We start from the raw sequence: 21,982 nt of genomic DNA, 5'->3' as shown, positions 1-21,982 counted from the left end.
CTTCTGACTTTTTGGTCCTTTTCATATGGAGTCTAATCCTGTATTATTGCCATTAACGGAGACTGGTCTCTGAAAAGCCAGCTTTCAGAGCTGTGAGGAGAGTTAATGGGACTGAGCTGTTTGTCTGCCACAGAATGACGCTTTCTACTGTCTTTCTGACTTAATTTTCCTCAAAACAGATGAAATATTACACCAGTGTACTTCCTAAAAGTCATTCTGTGTCATTGGTCTTGCACTGTTCTTCTTCTGCAACCTATTATGTGCGCCTGTATTCATAAATAATATATCCACTAGTGCATACAGCTAAAATTTTTCTGTGTGCATGGGTTTAAAGAAAATACAGCAACATATAAAATACAAATTAAATTAATGCTCACTGTACTTGTAACACAGCCAAATTCTTAATATTTTATAGTGCATATTCTATTAAATAAATAATAACTAAATTGATCTATGCTACAATATGTGTATACATATACATTTTATGATACCTGTAAATAACATTTTAAAGCCTGTTCACACATCAAAAGACAGGTTGTTTATTTCTCTGTTAGAACAATCCAAGAATTTAACTCTTCCTATTATGTAAACAGTGGTGACAGACGCTTTCAAGGAAGCTTAACTTCAATAAAAATAATAGTTTCCCATTTTAAAATCAATACTAATATACCATAAATCCCCCAATGAACTCTGGCTTCCTTGCATGCTCTCACATTTTGTGTATTAGGGGCACAGCACTACTCTAGATATCAGAATATAATAATATGGCAATATATATAGATATAGATATATATTTAAATGTTAAAACATTTTTAGGTCAACTTGAGTAATGAATAAATTTCAATTATATGCTTCTTTCTATAAATAAAGGTAATTAATTTTCTTTGCAACATGGGTGCCTTTGTACGTGGGTAGCAAACCAGCAAAACAATTCCGGTATCTTTAGTTCAAAATGCAATTGTGACATAGATGAAGCTTTAACTTTTTTCTTTTTTGTACTAAAATTGTACTTGTGGTAGAGTTCAATATAATTTATGAGATTACTTTAGGGTAGACATTTTAAGCAACTCATACAAAAGAGAATTTTTTAATGACAAGAAAGCAAGGTATAGTCTATTCATTTCTCAAGCAGACCTTTATGAATCACTTTAAAAGGACACTACAGCTGAAGACTGAAGAGCAATATTTATCAACATTAAATAAAACATTCGGTGAAATATGTATAAATATTTCTTTATATGAACATAACACAAAATTAAATAGTTTAGATACACAGACACCATTTAATATATTTCCACTGTTGTCAAAATCATCTGTAAACACCATCTCACACTGAATACAAAAGCAGCTTTAACATCAGTTCTGTATTCACAACACTGATGCCCCTTTGTAAAATAAGATACTTGTTTTATTTTCAGCAAAATAAGAGTCTAAGCAACAAAAAAAAAAAGTTTTGGTCAGCTCAAAGGAGAATACAAAATAATCTTTCAACATGTAACTAAATCAGATATCAGATTTAGAGCAACAGTTTTAAGTACAATCCTTTCCCCAGGGGACCTCTGACATTTATAAATCATGTTTGGTGCAGACCACCTCACAAATACCAGAAAATACTGGTCATGTCTAAACTATAAATATTAAAGCCCTTTTAAAATTGTCTTTATCAAAAATTGCCAGGTTACAAATTGGCAATATCACATTTTTCACACCACTGAATAACCTGGTATCAAACGGATTTAGGTGCACTTCTTCTGCTGATTTTTAAAACAGGTTGTGAAAAACAAACACTTTTTAGTGAGCATCCTTCACATGCAAAAATAAAGCATTTCTTTGAAACAAATCATGGGCATCTGAAGATCACCTGGGCAGACAGTGCAAGCAGCAGGGCTCCACCAACTTTTATCAGAAAGTTACAACTTGAACTTTCATCAGAAGCCGTAGAGATACTGCACACAGGATCTGAGCTGGCTCTGAGAAGGGTGGTGCATCCCCACGGTGCAGCTCAGGACAAGGTGTTGCAGGAGCCATGTGTGCTTTGACAGCAGCACGGCCTCCCCAGCAGGACATGGGCCTGCTGCTGATGGTTGCACCTACCTGGCTCCTGAGCAGCTCCCTTTGAGCACTGGTACCGTGCAGCCCAGATCTGGGTTCTCATTATCCTATGCCCTGCCAAGACAGCTTCCTGCTCTTCCCTGAATGTAGCCATCAATTCCTTTCCTCTTTGTATCGTTTAATGATCACTTTGAGGAGAGACTCTGAGCTCAAGATTAAGATTTTACTGGGAAAATACCCAATTATAAAACTCTGTAAACTCACAGGCTATGTTTTGGTTTTCTCAGTTTGAAATGTGGACACTATGATTTGGTTCCAGAGATAAACTTGAATTTCAGGTGGCAAATAATGAGCTATATACTTATAACATGATTTTCGAACTTTTAAAAAGTTTCAATCACATGTAATCATGATGGGGGGCCCTGTAAAAGCTAGAACAAATAGGTCACCTCTTTCCTGGTATGTGTGCATTTCAGAGGTGTGAATGTGTGCTATGCATACATACACACTCACACACACATATATAACATCAGCTGCACACAGAGATACTCAGAAATCAGGAATATGGGGTACAATTAACAATATATCAGAAGAGAAGTAGACAGGAAGCTGCACCAGGACAACAATTGCCTGGTGCAATTGTTTTTCAACCTATACAGTGTCTCAATTTCATAATCCTGTTTCACTAGCTTGCTACATCTGTATGTAACTTGAATTGAAAGTTGTTGGATTCCTTGGAAAAAGAAAAGTTGGGCTGGCTAGATGTGCTTACCTGAGATCCCAGAGCTGATTATAATCAAAGAGCTGGGCACATCAGTAATGAGTCTATAATTGCTATACAGCTTCTCACAAATTCATAGGAAAACTTTATTAAATCCTACACTCCTTAGTAAAAATGTTGAAGTTTCTTAGTTTTTGCTGAATGTGGATTGACTTTTATATTAAACTGGATTTATTGAAAGGATAAATAAGCCTGGCAGCTGCTTTCATGCCTAAATCATAGAATCAGCACCCTGGACCCACCTTCCCTCCCCAACCCACCCTGTCTCATCCCTTACTACCTTGCCAATCCTGCCCTGTCCCATGCCATCCTGTTCTGTCCTATCTCACCCCATCCCATCCTATCCCATCACATCCCTGCTTTGTTATTTTTCTATTTGTTTAAAAAATACTATTCTATGAAGCCTCTCTAGGGATCCGCTTATGAAAAATGACGGACTGCCTTTGCTGATACTGCTGTTTGCGTCGTTTTCGTTTGTCACACTGGCACAGCAGCAGCATCTTAAAAGTGTTTCTGAATGTTTTGTTACACAGTGCATAGCACATGGGGTTCACTGTGCTGTTGATGTAGCAAAGCCAATACCCCAGGTGCCAGAAAGTTTTGGGTATACAGCTGCAAAAGGTGTTCACCAGAACCATTATATTATATGGGGTCCAGGTAATGATGAAGGCAAACAAAATGGCACTGAGTGTCTGTGCTGCTTTCTTTTCTTTGATAAGTGACATTCGTTTTCGTTTTGTGATCTGACTTCTGGTCTTCAAGGCAAACTTTTTTGCCAGGGTTGCTTCCTTAAAGGACAAGGGCAGGGCTGTCGATGTCTTGGTGACTGATGAGATGCCATCAGAAGCTGTGGTTGTCTCTTCTGATTCTGGTTCAACTGGAAGCTTGGTAAAGCTCTTTTGGAAATTTCCACCATCCTGAACACCTTTGGGAGGGTGCAATTTTTTAGGTTTCTTTTCCTTCGATTCTGTGTCGGATTTCTGCAGTTCATCCCCTGACTCGTGCAAATCTTCCGAGGAGGGTAGTTTTGTGGAATTGAGGATAGCACTGTGACCAGGAAGCTTCAGCACAATTGAATAGATGGCTCTGGTCTCTGCAGCAATGTCTTCTTCATCAGAGGAGGCTGAATTTTCAAGGGAGGCAGCAGCATCATTGTTGTTCCAGCTGTCACTGCTGCTATGCTCTTGGTCCCCCTGATCTGTGCTCGGTTCCCAGCTCTTCATTGTCAGCCAGAAGTGGCAGCGTCTGTATTTCTTTCGGGCGGAGCGTTTCATGTTCTGCCGCTGCAGCTCGTAGCTGCTGCAGCTCCGGGAGCTGCCTGTCTGGTGCACGAAGCGCGCTGCCTCCGCGTCGCTGCCCGAAGCCTGGAGCCCTGCTAACTCTTTGGTGCGTTTCTCCGTCTCCTTGTAGATCCTCCAATACAAAATACTCATAATGGTGACCGGCAAATAAAAGGCAGCTATGGCAGTGCCAAAAGTGATGATAGGTTCACTTAGAAACTGGATGAAACATTCATCAGGAGGCACAGTCCTCTCCCCAACAAAATACTGCCAAAACAAGATGGCAGGGGCCCAAAGAACAAAAGAGACGATCCATGCTAAACCAATCATTACCCCAGCCCGTTTGGTTGTTCGTTTGGCTCTGTATGTCAGCGGCCTAGTGATGGAAAAATACCTGTCAAAACTTATCACGAGGAGGTTCATGACAGAGGCATTACTGGCGACGTAGTCAATGGAGAGCCAAAGATCACAGGCCAAGCTTCCCAAAGCCCAGTGGTCCATGATGATGTATGTGGTATAAAGATTCATGGAAAGAACACCGATGATCAAATCTGCACAAGCAAGGCTCAACAAGAAGTAGTTGTTGACTGTTTTCAGTTGTTTGTTAACCTTAAATGCAACAATCACTAAGATGTTTCCTATGATGGTCACCAGTGCAAGGATCCCAGTGAGGAAAGCAATCAAAACTACTTGCCAGATAGTGTGTCCACCCAGAGGGTCTTTGCTTGTGGCATTGAGGGTCATGTTTGTTGATTCCACAGTGGAGAAAGGAAAACTCTCTGTGGTCTGAGGGAAGTCATAGCTGCCAATGAGTGATGCTGCTTCATCAAGGAGTCCCGGTCCATGTGAATCTCTCTTCCAGAAGGAGCTCACATTCGGTAAAAGGAGCGAGGATGAACTGTTATTATGCATGATCATTGTGGCCCTCTGACATAGTCTGTAGCAGAGAAAAACCAAACAAAAATCAAGTGAACAGGTGAAGCTGTTAAATAATCATCCTCATACTTGTACATAAAATCACTTTAGCACTTTGAAAGATGTCTTTAAAAAGCCAAGCTGCCTGTGACACATTTCAAGTCAAACCTGTACGTGATATCCAGATTGTGATTAGTCTGAACTCTTTACAGTGATCACATTGTGTTTCCTTATAAACATTCAATTACAGAGGAACCAAAGTCCCAGGAGAATTTGAATGTACAGTAGTATTAAAATGCCCCCAAACTCTAACTCTGAATTAAAACACACCCTGCAGGATCTGTCCTGAACTCAAAATCTCAAAAATCCTGGAGCCTTTAAAAATTAAGTTCCAATCATATGAAGCCACAAATCTTCCACGTTCCAATCAACACTGGTTCCCAGTGCTATCCTGGCTCTAACAAAACAGAGCCACAGCCTCTCTGCTGCCTCCAGCTATAGCTGATGGCAAACAAAAATATTGTTCTGTCTTTCCTGAAACTATGGTGATACAAGCCAGCAAAATTTCACTGTGCCAAGCTACTCTAATCTGTGAGGCTGCAAAACTCTTCCCATTTTCATCTACCTTTCAGCTATCTGATAAAAGTAGTAAAAGTTCTCATTAGCATTTTTTGCACATGCCACTATTCATTTTTTTCATGCACGTTTTTATACTTGGACTAAGGATTTTGCACATCTAATGACTTCAAAATTTCTTTGGGGGCAACACATGGTAAAAGTTCCTTTGAAATTATGGTTTCTACAGTCAGAAAAAAAAAACCTTTGACAGATGTATGTCAAAGCAATCACTAAACACTTTAGGAAAATAGCAGAAAAAAGCATGAAAGGAATTCATAATTAAGCTTTAATCATTTCCCCGTGTACGAACATAAAATGAAAGCATGCTCAGACTAGGAACTTGCAATCCTCTTATTTCTTAGCTTCTCTAGTCATCTGACTGGATCCCTGCTAGTAAATTAATTATATCATCAAGAAGAAAAAATTCAGATGAAAAAGTCCATCATTGACTGTAAGCATTGAGCAAAATGTGCTGTCACTGTTTGTTTGTTTTCTAAATGTGAATCCTTCCAGAGTCAATATATAATGGCATGAGAAAATAATGAGTATCACAATACACTAATTTTACATAAAAATATTTAACCAAAAGAGGAGGGTTTGGTTATGTTTTTCTAAATAATTTCTAAATTCAGCTTTCCCTTGAAATGTACTTGGTTTTGTTATGAAGCCATAAGACACTGAGGGGTTTTAAGTGGGGCAGTTTCTTTGACATATGCAGTAAATAGATCATCAATTCCCTTCCTTTGCTCATGTAGGATAACTAACACAAACCTCTCACCTATTTCGATATCTAGTGTAAATGAGGTTTTGTTAGGTTACAATGAAGATGCCATATATTATCTAATTCAGTCCACTTTTAATGCATTCATCATTGTATAACTCAGAATATGAACACAATAATAATGAATAAATATTGCTCTGGTAAATCACACAGTTAAATTCCAAGTCTTTTGCCTGATAGAATGATTGAAAACTCAGAGCAGCTCAACTTCTAAAAAGAAAAATGGTAAGACAGGACTGCTGGAAACCATTCTTCTTGCAATGCTTTATTTAGGAAGCAGGCATTTTTTCCAGAGCTGTCAGACAGGATGAGGTCAAAACCAGAATAGTATGAGAGAGATCTCAAATAATGATATTTGCTAAATATATGCCAGAAATTATTAATGTTATAGGGTGCAGACCTTTCTTGACTCACACTGGGGATGGAGAGCAGAGGATGAAAGCCAGAAAGCATCCGCTCTGCAGCCATAAATTTCTGAAACCTCTGTAGGGCAACAGCCAATCCAGTCCAGTATTGGTTGAGAACTCTGACAAGTACATTTAGATGGCAATGATATCATTATGCTGCTTTTTCATTAAAAAAAGACAAGTTGGTATCTTCTAGCACACGAGAAAAGATCAGGAAGAATATATCAATAAAGGAGATCAAACTTCCATTAAAAGGTAGGAAAAAAATCACTTAGAAGTGATGTTAAAAAATAACGGTATTACAAGAAATAAAAATAATTAACAGATAGGTAGTAGTTCCCATTTTCATTGTATAACACAACCATGAACTAATCTGAGTGTTAGCCTTGGAAGTCCAAAACAAATACCATAAGAGATAAGAGATACAAATAATCTTGCAAAATTAATATGCAAATGCCACACTATCTATCAGTAACTCCATTAACCAATTGTGAATTCTATTTAACTGTAGACTTTGAAATGGAGTTCCAATGGAAATGTAATGATAAATCCTTTCAGAAATGCCATGATTCAAAAGGCTCATGATGAGGAATCCTGAGATCATCGTAATTCAGCTGCAGTCTTTCAGACACCGAAGAAGTGTCAGAACCAATACTTTCTTTCTTTCTCAGGTCAGTTCTTTCACATCTGGACTTCAAAGTAGCTTCTCTAAGTCATTGTTTCAATGGAAACCTGAACAGTCCTTAGCAGTCCAGTAACTGAGGAAAAGGAGAAACTGAGAACAACCCACCATCTGTCTCCTGCTGTTCAGTGCAATCCTGCACCTGTAATTTGGCTTTTTTAAACTCCACAGGGATTAGAGGGAACCCTAAACTCACAATGGCTGCACTATTTGATAAAATGGAAGTGCCAGTGGGATGATTAGTATGGTCTTTTGTTATTCTGCCTCTTCTACAAGCTCCTGTAATTGAACCATTTAATTCAATAAAAAAAAAATGTATTAACCATATGTCCATCTGCACAGAAAAAAGAAAATATCACTACCACCACCACCGCAACATACCAGATCAGCACAGCTGGACTTTCTTGCCTTTAGGAAACCAAGGCAAGCTATATTATCCATCATTTTCCAAAGCTGCCATGCAGTTTCTGCTTTCTGTACAAGTGCTGCAGGGATAGAGTGTCCTGGGTTTGACAAGATGACAGCAGGATTCGCAGTGCAGCCACCAGCACCTGCCCAGCAAGCCAAGCTCTGACAGAATGATGTGTGACCAAGTGGGAAAGCAGCCACACATACCTCAGTAAAACAAACAGTGCAGCACTGCCCGAGTGAGGCAAACATATCAAACTGTGAAATGATTATAGGTTTACATGCCATGATAAGAATTTACAAATCATTGGTATGATACACTACATTACAATTTCAAGGCAGGGAGTAGCAAAGAAAACTTCTTTTAGCCTAAGAATATATAATGACTTACCTAAGATCATAGTAATGGCAATTCCTGTGGGTTTGAGTCTTTTTGTTCTTGTTTTTGCTTTTATGAAGGGCACAGGCCAGAGATCATCAGACACAGTGTACACTTCCCAGAATTACTCAGGATAAGTGTAGGCCCAGTACAGGCAATGGCTATATAGACTTTCATACACATCCATCCAGCACATCCCTGCTCTCTGCCCTGCCAGAGGGAGTGAGATTTTTGATATCCCACTAAGACTGACTGGAAGGGTGGGAGAAAGCATCTACAAAAATGGTCAATTATTTCAATGAATGGGTATAATCCAGATTTAAAAGCCTGAAATTTTGACTAGTTTAATTTATTGCACATTGCTGTAAATAGAATGCAAAATAGAATAAATAGTAGTAATAGTTCTGTCACATATTTTCAGTACATTTAATTTCTCTCTTCTTATTTCAGAATTAAATGCTTTTGTGAATACTCCACATTTTACCCATTTTTTTTCTTTAAACCTTCATATTCAAGAAGTCTATTTTTCATGCTGTCTTTAAAGAGCTCTAAGAAGCATTTTCTGGGAAGTGAGATGGCAATCTAAGAGCTTGGCTCAAAACTAGCAAGCCTTTATGGCTGAAGAATTTCACAATGCATCTGTTTACACAGACAAGAAAATTGCTTACCTTATTTTTCCATTTTCTTCTGCACTGCTCTTATATACACATTAGCCTAAACAGCAGAGAGCTCCATGCAGTGATTTATAAAAGTCTTTTCTAACACAGAGAAAGGAAGCCCTCAGAATGCTTAATACAGTTTCCTAAACTAGCACATATACTTTGTTCCAAAACTATTATTTGGTAAAATAAAAATATGTATTTGAATTAAAAGGTTTTCCTAAGATTATTGGCAAGATTATGTATAACAATTTTTCAAAACACACAGCGGGTTTTTTTCTGTTTGGTTTTTTTTCATCAAAATACAGTGTATTTTTTCAAAATACAATAAAGCATTTTAAAAGCTTGTAATAGAAGATTAAAGCATTCAGAGTTCTACATTTATAGTAGCTCATATCAACTGAAGCTAGTGTTGAAGCTGGCACAAAGTAAACGATTCCATATGACTGTTTATGTGGCCACAGGAAGCGCAGTGTAATTATCAGTGAACACAACCTCAGATTTACCATGACTAAATTACACTTATATTAAATACTTTACACTAAATATAGTTTGGCTTCTTTGAAGAATGAGAATACAGAACCATAGAAATCAAGCACACCAGGAAAAATCCTGGCCACTGTCATGCACATTCACAGTAGATAAAAACAGATTGTCAAATACTTATATACATATGTACATATACACATAAGTATATCTACATACAAATGTATAATCAGGTATAATGTGACGAGTATATGTATATAGAGCTGCAGATGAAAGTATATGTGTGTATATATGTATATATACAAAATATATGTATATATATGTATATATACACATGTCTATACACACACATATATCTGCAGCTATATATACACATAATTTTGTCACATTATTCCAAATATTGTAATAAGGGAAGACTATATCTTTCACTAATTAGCTATCAACTTGATAGCTATCAACTTGATACAGATAATGTTCAGTCAAACATATCCCAGTAACACTTCAACCCAAATTCCTCCATTTTGCATCCATAAATACATTTTGTTTTCTAAATTCACCCAAATGAAATGCCAGTGCTTTAAAATTAATGAATTAGATTTGCTCATTGTTTGCTTACTCTATTTGTGCTGCTAGTGTGAAGTCTAGCCTGAGCAAATTAGGAACTCATTTCTCTAATCATATGGATCCTTTTCACTACATTGAGCAGTGTATAGAGAACCCAACGCATGGCACCGAGCTACCTGATCCATCTCCCTTACAGCCCTGCAGTCAGAGGAAAGGAGCATCCCTCCTGGGGGGCAGAGGCGAGGGGATGCTACCTCAAGAGTTCCTGCTGGGACATCTAAGGATGGCAGACTGGGAGTGACTGAGTCTGTGTACCTGGCACACCCAGGAAATACACTCTAAAGCTGGGCCATGGCAAGAGCCTCTTCTGTGCCTTAATGTGCCAGTTAGCTTTGGCTAAACATCTACCATCTTCTTTACTAGGACTGAGAGACTTATGCTCATATTGCCCAGCTGGGCCTGCCACATCCTCTGGGAATGTGATTGCTTAAACTGTGTTTGCTTTTATGGAATTTGCTCTTCTAAACACCTTACTTCTTGTATTATGAACCCTTCACTGAGGGTTTTCATATCATGATAGAAATATAACCTTGAATAATAATGTATTTTAATGGCCAGTGACTTCAGTGGAAACATCTGCTTATTTACATGGTCTCAAAAATAAGTACTTTGTTGCCAGTCGGCCAGAGAAGAAAAATCTCAGATGTTGCATCTTTGCAAAAATCCAGATATGCATTTCTGATCTCTTTCATTTAAGACTTCCATCAAAGACTGAATTTATTATACAACCTGCATAATTTTCTGCATAATTTTTTTTACAGATATGCCATCTATAACAAAGATACATCCTTGTTGGCATAGTCAAAGGACAGTGATTTTCACAGATTTACTGAATAAGTGTTTCTGTGCTATTTATTATTTATTTACTCCATGTCCCAATACTCATTCACACCATGAATTTCAGTTTCAAAATAATCCCATCTTGAAATCCTCTAAAATGATTCCCAGAAGTTTCAGAAATGAGCTACTGATCTCACCTGTGACAAGCCTCAGGGCAGTGCAGGTTTCTCACATGTAGCAGCAGCAGACTTGCCAAAGGAAAGGCACTTGTCTTTCTTGGACAAGTGCACTTATTGGTTATTGTCTAAACAATTCATAGAGAACAAGGCGAAATATTCAAAAGCCTGAGTCTGGACATGTCTAGAGTTTTCAAATGCCTGAAAACAAGAGCAAATCAAGTCTTGCCTAATTAAGATTACAGTAAATATTGACTATCAGCTCAGTTAAATCTATGAGGTACAATTCTATAAAGAGAGGAAATTATATAAATTCCAGGCAGTTTCAATGAGCTTTTTTAGAATTACACCCCATCTGTCTAATTGACATTGGAGGAAACAGACAGGCAGCCTGAAGTTAGTAAGAATTACAAATACTAAGAGTTTTACTCACTTTGAGCAAACCACTGCAAACTGACTTTGCAGGTATGTGGGGACAGGAAACTTTGGAAAAAGGATTTATTACTACACTGAATATAAATAAGGAGTGCATATTTTCCCTTTGAATAAAACCTTCATCTTAAAGATTTCGTTTCAGTCTTTTATTATGCATGCACTTTTTAACCCAGGATTGATTAATATTTTGTTCATTAGTATAATGTTGGATCAGAGTTGTGATCTAGATTTTCAGCTCTCTTTATGAAATACTGTCCACTGACTCCATAGATAATCCTCTCAATGAGGTATTTAAAATCAAATTAAAATTTTCACTATGCGAAATAAAGTAATGGGAACTCTTAGGCTTAATTATATCATTTTCCCAGATGTTGTTAAATGCCAGAATGCCTTGAATCAACATGGAAAAATAGTGTCTAAAGAGAAAAAAAAAATAATCAAGCCTTGTAATGATTTCTCCTCTTTTACTGAAATGGCATCGTCCTTTATAAAAATAATCATGTTTGAGCCTATTGATATTGAGAAAAGCTTGGTATCATATCTAGATAAGGCAAAAAAAATGCTGTTTTATTTCCAGTCCTGCCCTACTTTTAGTAATACTTGCATGCATTTAAATTCATATTTAATGTGAATACTAGCCATTAAGAACCTTCACAGGGAACAACAAACCTCAGAGGCAAACCTCTTTACTGTCTTAAATGCTACTGCTTTAAAATGAAGTAATCAACTGATTATGCCTTAAAAAGAAAGAAACTTCTGCTTTTTGTTTGCTCAATACACAATACACCTCCAGAGAAAACAAAAACACTGTACAAACACTTTTCAAGTATCAAAAAATTCAGAGAGCCTGGAAACTGAGCACTAAAGAAGTTCACCTGACACCTGACACAATCTTTTCAATTTCATTTGTCTGCAAGAAAATGAAATGACAAAATGTCTGTCAAGCCCTGAAACTAGAAAATGGAAATTTTTTTTTCTGGAAATCTTTCTCATAGTGGGAAAAGAAATAGCCCAAACAACAACAACAGAACTATAAAAAAAGCCCCCTCAAACCACAACTTTCTGCTTTTCCAAATATGTTTTTTACTTTCAGAAAGTAATTTCATTTTCTCTCAGCTTAGAGCTGAATCTCAGACATTTTGTAACAAAAAGTGTTGAAAGAAGATGAGCTCCATTCCATTGTTCATTGAGTGAAAATTATAAAAATGTTTGTGTTTCCATCAAGGTCTGGCATAGCGCTATCCAAGTCTCTGGATACAATGTCATGTTTACCTGGTGTCAGGTCCTGTTATACAAAAGATCTCTAACATGCATCATTTAAATGTGTTAAAAAACATGAATTTGAACTTCCCTGGAGTGTCAGAGAATCTGAATGTTTCTAAATTGGACTATTGCTGACCACTGGGTTTTCTAGTGTAAGTATGGCACTGCATGCAAGTATTAAAAGAGTAGACTAGCTACTTTGGCTTTTGTTGACGATGGATAGTGTGGCAACTTAACATAAGATGCAGGAAAGTGACTTGAAAAATGCTAGGAAATTCTCTATTAAGGGAACTTTACTGTTATCGGCTCTGGTGATTGAAATATTACTGCTATCTACTGTGGCAAACCCAATACTCCCACACAGGACAGATGGTTTACTTAAAAAGTGAAAGAAAAAAAAAACATCACAACCCTGTTGAGAGGTTTCAGCTAGAGAAGAGAAATCACTAAGAAAAAGCTACTGGCTAATGAAGTCTACATATCTTTTTGGACACAAACTATTTCTATGGAAAAGGAAATTTATGAGAAACTTTGTGTCAGAATGCTATGATTTTAACATAAAACACTGCTTATTATTTTGTCTAAATAATGCCTTAAAGCATACAATCATAATAACCTGCCAAGTTATCACAGTTGGTCAGAAAATAACATTTTCAGTGTATTTATTTGTTTTACAGAATGGAAATTCTTATAATCTGAAATTTGGGGATATCTTTTCACACTGATAAGCTTATGAACTGTGCTAGTAATTTATTGGAATAGATTTATTGCTGGGGAAGTAAAGAGTTCTGTATGCATCCTTTTTATGTATTAAATTTCTTTAATACACTTGCAAACAAAATGCTATTTTATGGCTGAAACATAAATAGCCATAAATGCTATTTTATGGCTGAAACAGTGAAACATCTTGGTAAAAAAATGAAGAAAAAAGGGTAGATACTTTTTGTTACAACTTTTTCCTCAAAATATTTTAATAAATTGTTTCTTTATTCACCAGTATGTTTAAAGTCAATCTTTCCATCTATTTAAAAGTGCAGTTTAACCCTCACTAGGTGGCACAATAGTTATGCAGAAGCAAAAGTCTGGACTTAGCAACAAAATCTTAACCAGTCTCTCATAAAGCCTTTGTCTTATACATAGAAATTATAGAAATTACAAACCAAATTATATCTATTCCTTGATAAGGACAGCAGATAAAGTAAATGCATGTCATTCAAGTACTGGTCTCAATCAAACTAGGAGCCAATTTGCAGAAAACTGTGTTCCCTGATGTAGTTTAACTTAAATTATTTTTTTCTTCCCCATTGGAATAGACACATCTGCAAGTCCTAGTGGAATTCTGTAGATTAATCAAAATTGCCCATTCCAAACTTCAACCCCCTTTATGCATGCTGCCAGGAATTTGTAAAGTCTTTGGGAAATCAATAGTGGCAGGCACTGTGGATTTTAATATATGCAAGCAATTGTTCTTTAGTGAGATACAGACAAGTAATCAAATAATGCTCCAATGCTGTGCTCCTTCTTTAGGCTTTGTTTGCAGGGCTTGTGGGTTTCTTGTGGTTGTTCATTCTTTTGAGTTAACAGAGGAAAGATGTGCCCAAGTGGGCATGTCACTAAATGGAGACATCTCCAATGAGAGCAGACTGACAGAGAGGGAGGAGGCACTAAGGAAAAAACAAATTTTAGCTATTCTACATAAATGCCTGTTGGTAGCCCTCATGACAGGGTCCTCTTCCTAAGATTTAACTGGGTTTGCTTGACTATCTCCTTTTCTGCTCATTTGAGATGTATCCCTATAATTTGAAGGTTTTGAACTACAGTTTTAAAAAAATCAGTGCTAGTATAGAGAATACACATTCACAAGGCAGTGATTTTATTCTGTGTGCAAAATGGATCTGCTCCAGCAATTCACTGCAGTTACACCATAGAGTATTGATTTCTTTAAGACCCTCTTGTCTGATGGTTTTAGGAGTTTTGTAGTAAAAGAGGCATAAGGCTGAGGAGGGAAAATGAAGGACTCAAGGTTAAGAAAGTTAAATGTCGAAGTCAATGTATTCCTAATTCTGTCTCAGGATCTCTATACAATACAGGAGTGATGCATGCAGATCTTTAAAATAACATCACCTTCCCTTCAAGGGGTACTGCAAAGCTGAATTTAGTAATTCACAGGCATTCCTCTACTTTTGTATATGCAACTTTGTAAAATGAAGGATCTTGAACTATATCTTTGAAGGGCTTTGTCTACACAATTCTAAAATTTTAGGATCACTCCATCAACAACAACAACAAAAAATTTTAAATCCAGCAATGTTTTCATCTATTACACTACAAGTTTTCTATTCACTATCTAGCTAACACAGTCATGGTACTCTGCAGTCTCTCTTTGTTTCTGTTTCTGAGGATCTGGGCATTCTGTACATGGCAAATAGAAAGACATGGAGATATAATTACATTAGTTGTAAAGGTTGCTATCTAAGTAACAGGATTTTGCTTCTAAAATAAGAAGGTTGAGTGGACTCATGATTGTTTGCATTTTTTCTTTCAAGCCTATAAAGCCTGCATTTTGTAAACCCATTACAGTCCAGGAGAAGCAAAAAAAAAGACTTAAAATCAGGAGTCCTACATAAATTAGAAGGAAAATATTTCTCCTAGCTTTGACAGGGTTGCTCAAATGGCAAATATAATATGCTATTTTCAGAAACAAAGAAGAAAGCTAGAAGAAAGAGAATCTGTACCTGGAAAAAATATCTCCTGCTCTACAAGGTCAGAAGTATTTTCATGCTTGAACTAAGAGTAGGGATACATGCTGCACATCTTTTCACAAAGTCTCATTGCTTCAAAAATGGAGCAATAATGAAGCATTATTTCCTTCCATTCATCTGAATCTTCCAGCTGCCCCACTTTTATGCTTTGATTTGCCAGGGAGCTCTACTTCTAGGCTGCTGTGGGTCTAGCCGACCAATTATTTTTTAGAATCAGAAAAGAATTCTCTATTTGGTTGCCACTCAGGAGGGTATTTTGTTTGTTGTTCCTTTAATCTTTCTTGGCAGTCCTACAGGGACAGATCTGGGTAAAAGCTCCTAGGACTGAGTAGTCTTAATTAGGCAAGTATCTGCAGCAATCCATGGACTGACTCCAGAGAAGATAAAATGGTTTTGGATTTCTACTGTTGGACATCAGAGAAGAGGACAAATTTAAACCTCACTTGCTGCTATTGGTACCTTCTTGCTACATTTCTTGCAGAAATAAAGATTTGCTATAAAAAGACCAGTGCAGGCTTTGTCTTTTGTTTTCCTGCACGAACTGAGTAACAGCTCTCAGAGGTGTTTCAAACTCAGTTTGCAGGACTTGTGAGCTGGATCCTTGTGTTCAGCAAGAAGCATGTACTGCAGTCTCACTATTTTCTTAAAAAACTGTCCTGTGGGCCAGGGCATGTCCTTTGGAGAGAATGAGTAGGGGCTAGGGTTTGCATCCAGGGCAGGGGTACCAGGTGAAGAGTGGAATGGTCACCACTAACTGCACATGCTTGTGAATGCTTGTGTGCTAAAAGCTCCTGCATGAAATTTCACTGCACAAGCAAAACCAGTCTAGATAAAGATAAAAGGGACACAAATTATAAAATACAATACAAAGATATGTGATAGTGCAATGTTGTAACTCCTTATGGGAACCTGAAGTCAGCAGGTAAAGCAGGGGGGGCATGCAGGCAATCCTTCCTTTGGGATAACGATTCTCGTAACTGAAAGTAGCAACAGAATTACTGGAAGGAAAAAGGCATTTCCATTAGCTGGAGCAGCAATTCTCTGTCATCAGTTCTCCTTCCTATGGTGCTCTCATGGCTATGAGAAAGGTTATCACAACCACATGTAGTCAGGAGAGGAGTCCAGGTATAATGGACTGAACAGGTTAAGGACAGCTGGGGCTTGTAACCCTCTTTCACAGAAGAAAGCCTCTTCAGCAATGAATTGCTCAAGAGAAAGAATTGCTTTAAAATGGCTGGAAAAATGCCACTTCCCTAAGAATTGAAATTTTTTGTTTGTCATGGCAGAAATACAGATTCGAAGAGTAGGAAGAGAAGATGAAAGGTTCTGTTAATATCAGAATTTTATATCAGAACAAGACAAGCGCATGGAGTTGTTTTGGCATATATTATAAACAAATCAATGTCTTATTTCTCCTATGTCTGACAACAAAAGTGCTAGTGATGATCTTAGTGAAGAGAAGGAAGAAGCCACACTGCCGCCCAGGCTTTCAGGAAACCCACGCTTATGTATTTATTTGTTAAATAAATACATAAATCCCTCACCCACTTACATCACTTCTATACCATTTCAGCTGAGACGTGAGATCTGATCGCAGATGCTTGGTATGGTAGCATGAGGAACTGAGCTAAAATGAGAATCAGGTTTCCAAAGAGACAGGCATTTTGGCAAAGCCAGTGAAGCTGTGAGCCAGAGCCAGGTGATGACAGATAAATACATGGACTTCTGAGTCAAGTCTTGCTTTCTGCCACCCAAGCTGCTGCAGACAAAGCTAATCCACCATGCTTGCTCCTGAAGAAGTCATTGCACAGGACCTCTCTGATTCAGTATCATTTTATGAGAGAAAGGAGGCAAGGAGACCTGAATCTCAATAAAGCAGTTAGACATTAAAAGTGACAGATGAGAAAAAGAACTCATTCCCAGGCTTAAACTCACATCAGTCAATGGTGTTAGCTGGGAGCCTCAAATTCTCCTTGCTACCAGTGGTTGCTGGAGGAGGAGGAGTTTATGGTATTTCAGCAAACCCATGGGCACAAGGAAAATACACTGGATTTATCTGTGTCACCTGAAATACAGGGGCAGAGGGCATCTGGAAGGAAAAAAGCTGGCTGCTCAAGTGGCTCCATGCTGAAATACCACAAGAGACCTGGAGTCCACATCCCAGATGGCTTCTTTATATTTTTTCCTTGGAAGTGATATTGATATTTTATTGAGAACTAAAGGCAAGGGATATAGCAATGTTATTAGGAAAGTGAACATGTTAATATTGTGTTAACATTTGGAAAACCTGGATCTTCAGGAGGTCAAACACTTGCAATGTAGTACTGGTAGCACTAGACGGGCAACTTTGAGCAGTGTAGGAATGCACCTGAGCTGCTATATTTATGCACATCATCAATACAGAACACAGCAGGATTTTCTAGATTTTTTTGCTGTACTGTGGATTTATCATCAAAATCGTGAAGGATTTCCCTGACATTCTCAATACTGTGTGCCAAATTTTCTAACTGAATAATTAATGAAAATTAAAGCATTGGTATACTTATCCATCACTGAAAAGTGCCTGTTGACTTTGAACAGGCATTTAGCACCCAGTGTCTCCAGCTTTTTCAAAAATCCAAAAATCCTTCCTCAGCAAATGTGGCCCAATTTCAGAGATTAAGAATATCTGCATTTCTGCTGAAGTTATGGATAAATTATAAATTAATAAAATTAATAAAGGGATTCAAAGATTTTGAAAGAAGTAATATTAACTACTGACACTTCAGAATATTAATTGTTGCCAGAATACTGGTAAGACTCAAAAGGCAAAATGTATTCATGAGGGACTGTGTTGAATCACAGTTGCTTGGATATGTATTAATGTTTGCCTGAGCTTTTGAAATAGAGAGTAACACTTAAATCTCACTGTAGCCTCTTTTGACCTGAGCTCGCTTTTCCAAATGTCTCCGTGTCCCCATCAATCCCTTTCACTAATCCTTGCTGTTGCTTCACAATTTTTCTAGCTGAAAATGTATCCATGCAGGCAGTATCCTCCAAGCTCTACATTATTGGTGAATACAAATAAGCTGTGACTCTTTAGGATTCATGTAAACCTATCAATATTCCCATGCTGGCTGTGCTTTCAACTGCAAGAGAAACACTCCACACCACCAGCTGCAGCATACTAAAAATCAAAAATGAGGGTTTTGATGGCACTTGCACATTTCTGCCCTTTCATCTATTCTCTATCTCTCATTTACTCACAGGAGAAAATGACTTTTCCTGCCAAGGTAGAGGTAAAATGTGTCAGACAAGGGCAAAAAAAAAATCATTAGTGCACCAGAGGAAAAAATTTCTGAGATACAAAGTGTCAGCAGAAATGAGTTTGTACTGTTGCATTCCTGTGACCTTCTTCAAAAAGGTATACCACCTATTTTTAATTACTAGAAATAATTTTCAAATCATAGTACCTAGATGAATCAGTGTTTTCCTAGGGTATTCTACTTATCAATACTTGTCTTTTCTTTCACAAAAATGAGGAAAAGCTTTTCTGAGAAGTTGAAATAAAAATGTGTGCTTACTTGTAAAAATCTGAGAGTTGGGAAATAATAAATGCCAGTGTAATTGGAAATATCATCCCTAATTCCAATGCTGCAAGATTCCACACTGAGTTTATTTCAACATACTCTATTTGCAATATAAACTTTTTGTCTATTTGAGTTATTTAAGCACATTTGCAAAGTTTCTAATTTCTCTCAGGAAGGAAGGAAGGAAGGAAGGAAGGAAGGAAGGAAGGAAGGAAGGAAGGAAGGAAGGAAGGAAGGAAGGAAGGAAGGAAGGAAGGAAGGAAGGAAGGAAGGAAGGAAGCCAGTATAATCAAGCCTTACTATTACTTAGGACTAAAGAATTTGGCCATTAGAAGAAGGTGAACTGGAGCCATGAATATGGAGATTTGCTGGCAATGAGAAGGTCATATGGAAATGGGGGGCCCAAGAAGAAATGGAAGAAGAAAGAGAAATACTTGTATCAGAAGAGGGAAATGGAAGACATTTACAGCTCCAGCCATATTACAGTCTCCAGTACATGAGAGTTTTAAGGAATGATGGGGATGTGGCTTACAGGAGCTCATGTTCAGAGACAGCACACAAAATCTCTAGGGCTACTGCCTCATTTGCAAGCCCTCCTTACCCCAAGGAGATGAAAGGCTGGGATTTTATTCTGTGTGTGCCAAAAAAAACCCCCAGGTATGGGGAGCCAGTGCAGCAGGGTCTCAGTTTTGTGACCTGAGTGCCTGGCTCCCAAGTGCTGACGTTACTGTGCTTTCCACTGGCTGCAGTTCTTCCAGGTGCACTGCTGGGTTGGGATCCTGTGCAGGAAAATCACAATGTAACTTCCCACTGACAGCCCCCACAACACAGCAGCTCAGAGTTCACTTGAGACTGCCAGTATTTGCTAGGCTTTTTCATTTATTCACTGAAACATCTGTCCAGAAATCAAGCCAATCAGAAGAACAAGAGATCAAATCTGGAAGCCGTGTTTACCTGACTAAATAAATCACAGATGATTACACTTACAGTGCCTTCCTCTGGCCTAGTCAAAGGCAGGGAGCACCAGTCATAACCTAAACACATAAGTGGAGAGAAAAACAACATTGCTAACAAAATATTTGGGGATAACTGAGACACAGGAACACTGGGCAGGAGTTTGGGATGCCTCATTTAGTAGCTATTCAGGAAGGAATTCACAGGGCTTTCACTTTACTATATATATATACACATATATATATATTTCTCATTCATTTTGCTGGCTGCATCATGTACTTTTTCCTTCCACAGTCTGATACACATCAATATAACATAACTCATAACTGTTTTTCAAAAAATCTACATCAGTATTAAATAGGAATGTCTTTTTGCAAAATCAGGAAGTTATAAAAGATAGAAGGTTACTTCAAGGCAGATTTTGCCATTAAATAATTTCACTGCAGTGTATACTTGAATTGATAGAAGTGAAATGCAAGCAAATTCAGAGAACTTAATTCTCTAAGAACAGTATATTAAAAGTGGATGGCAATGAGGTTTTTCTTTCTTTAGAAAGATACTTTTTTTTTCTTCTACCATATAAAGAATTTTCCAAACAGCCAACATTTTTGTTTTCTTGATGTTGTAAAAACCAGTCCATAAACAATACTTTCCAGTAAAAGGACCCATTCAAAGATCTTCCCCTGTATATACTTAAGCATAGAGTCCTTGTGCATGAATAATCACATGGTTAGAGAAGTCAACAGGTTACACTCAGCTCCATTCTCAAAAGGAGACACTGGTGTGCCACTCTGTAAATCACTTTAATCCCTTATTTTTATAAATGGGTATAAAATCCATTTATGTACCTAATCACTATGTCCAAGTCCCAGCTGAATTATTCTGCAAGACATATGCATGCCTTTGGAAGAAAAGTCCTTAAAGCTAATAGGAAACAGCTAATAGCTATTTAATTTGACCTTTTCCTTAAAGCCAGGTAAATATCAAACCCTAGTTTGCATGTCTAAATGGCATTTGATTTGAGAAACCCAAGTGGAATAATGATACTTTTCCTAGGTCTTGTTATTGCACCTAATTAGGACAGCCACTCAACAGGACCCTGATTCTGCTCCCTTTGCTCATCTTCAGGAGTGGACATAGTGCAAGAAAATCTAGTAAAGAGGGGAAATTCAGATCCCTCAGCATTGCAGAGGATTGCCATGAACTGGATTAATAAATCTGCACTTTTTAAACTGGACTTTGCAGGTTTCCCTCTGTGTATTTGTCTCGTGCTAACCAATGAAGCCTGAAACTTAACCTCCAGGGGAGTTGCATGGGAGACTCACCCTGGTTCTGGAAGCAGCCTGTTCCATGCACTCAAGAGCTTCTCTGAGTGACCCTTCTGTCCTGACAAGGCTTCTGTTAGACCACTCATGTTCCTCACTTCCAGGCTGCTGTGCACTATCATGCTCTTAATAGACTTTGATATAGCCTTTTAGATAACAAACAGTCCTGATTTCTTTTTCGTTATTTTATTCTTCTGTTTGCCATAAGATCTTCACCTGAACCTGTTCTAAATATACCCAAATGTCAGAGTTTCTTTTTATCTGTGCTAATATTTCTTTTCTAAAAATTTTTATTGACTTCTTATTTTTCATTCAGTTCATTTTCATCCACACAAAATGGGAATAAAGCCCTACTGTTCTTATTTATGATGTATTTTAATAACTCATAGAGGAAAATAAGTTCAGAAAGTATAAAAGACTGAAGAAGGATTCTTTTTCAAGTATTTGTTTTTTGAAAAAACAGTATTAAGTCTGGATGATAGTAAATGATGGACAGCATTTATGTTTTCCCTCAAAATGCTCTCAAGAGGAAGAAGCAACTTCCAAATATGTATGTCTGTAAAAAGGTCTTTGTTCCCCTACAAGTTTTGACCTGCAGCTTATAGAATGGATTCTAAAAAATTAATTACTAAACTGAATTAAAATT

At 37.5% G+C, this 21,982-nt stretch overlaps 1 protein-coding gene across 3 annotated transcripts in view; it reads right to left on the bottom strand.

Moving 5' to 3' along the window:
- Positions 1 to 523: 523 nt before the first annotated feature.
- CHRM3 (cholinergic receptor muscarinic 3) overlaps positions 524 to 21,982 on the bottom strand; it is a 264,243-nt gene continuing 242,784 nt past the window's right edge. For all 3 annotated transcript variants that reach the window (XM_054514308.1, XM_036380590.2, XM_054514309.1), the window contains one exon: positions 524 to 5,050. In XM_054514308.1, coding sequence (XP_054370283.1) covers positions 3,229 to 5,031 — 1,803 coding nt within the window. In that variant the 5' untranslated portion in view covers positions 5,032 to 5,050 and the 3' untranslated portion in view covers positions 524 to 3,228. The remainder of the gene's footprint in view (positions 5,051 to 21,982) is intronic.

The sequence above is a fragment of the Molothrus ater genome, chromosome 3 (genome assembly GCF_012460135.2).
Source record: "Molothrus ater isolate BHLD 08-10-18 breed brown headed cowbird chromosome 3, BPBGC_Mater_1.1, whole genome shotgun sequence".
Lineage (NCBI taxonomy): Eukaryota > Metazoa > Chordata > Aves > Passeriformes > Icteridae > Molothrus > Molothrus ater.
The sequence above is the reverse complement of the archived record's forward strand: the minus strand, read 5'-3'. Positions and strand labels throughout refer to the sequence as shown.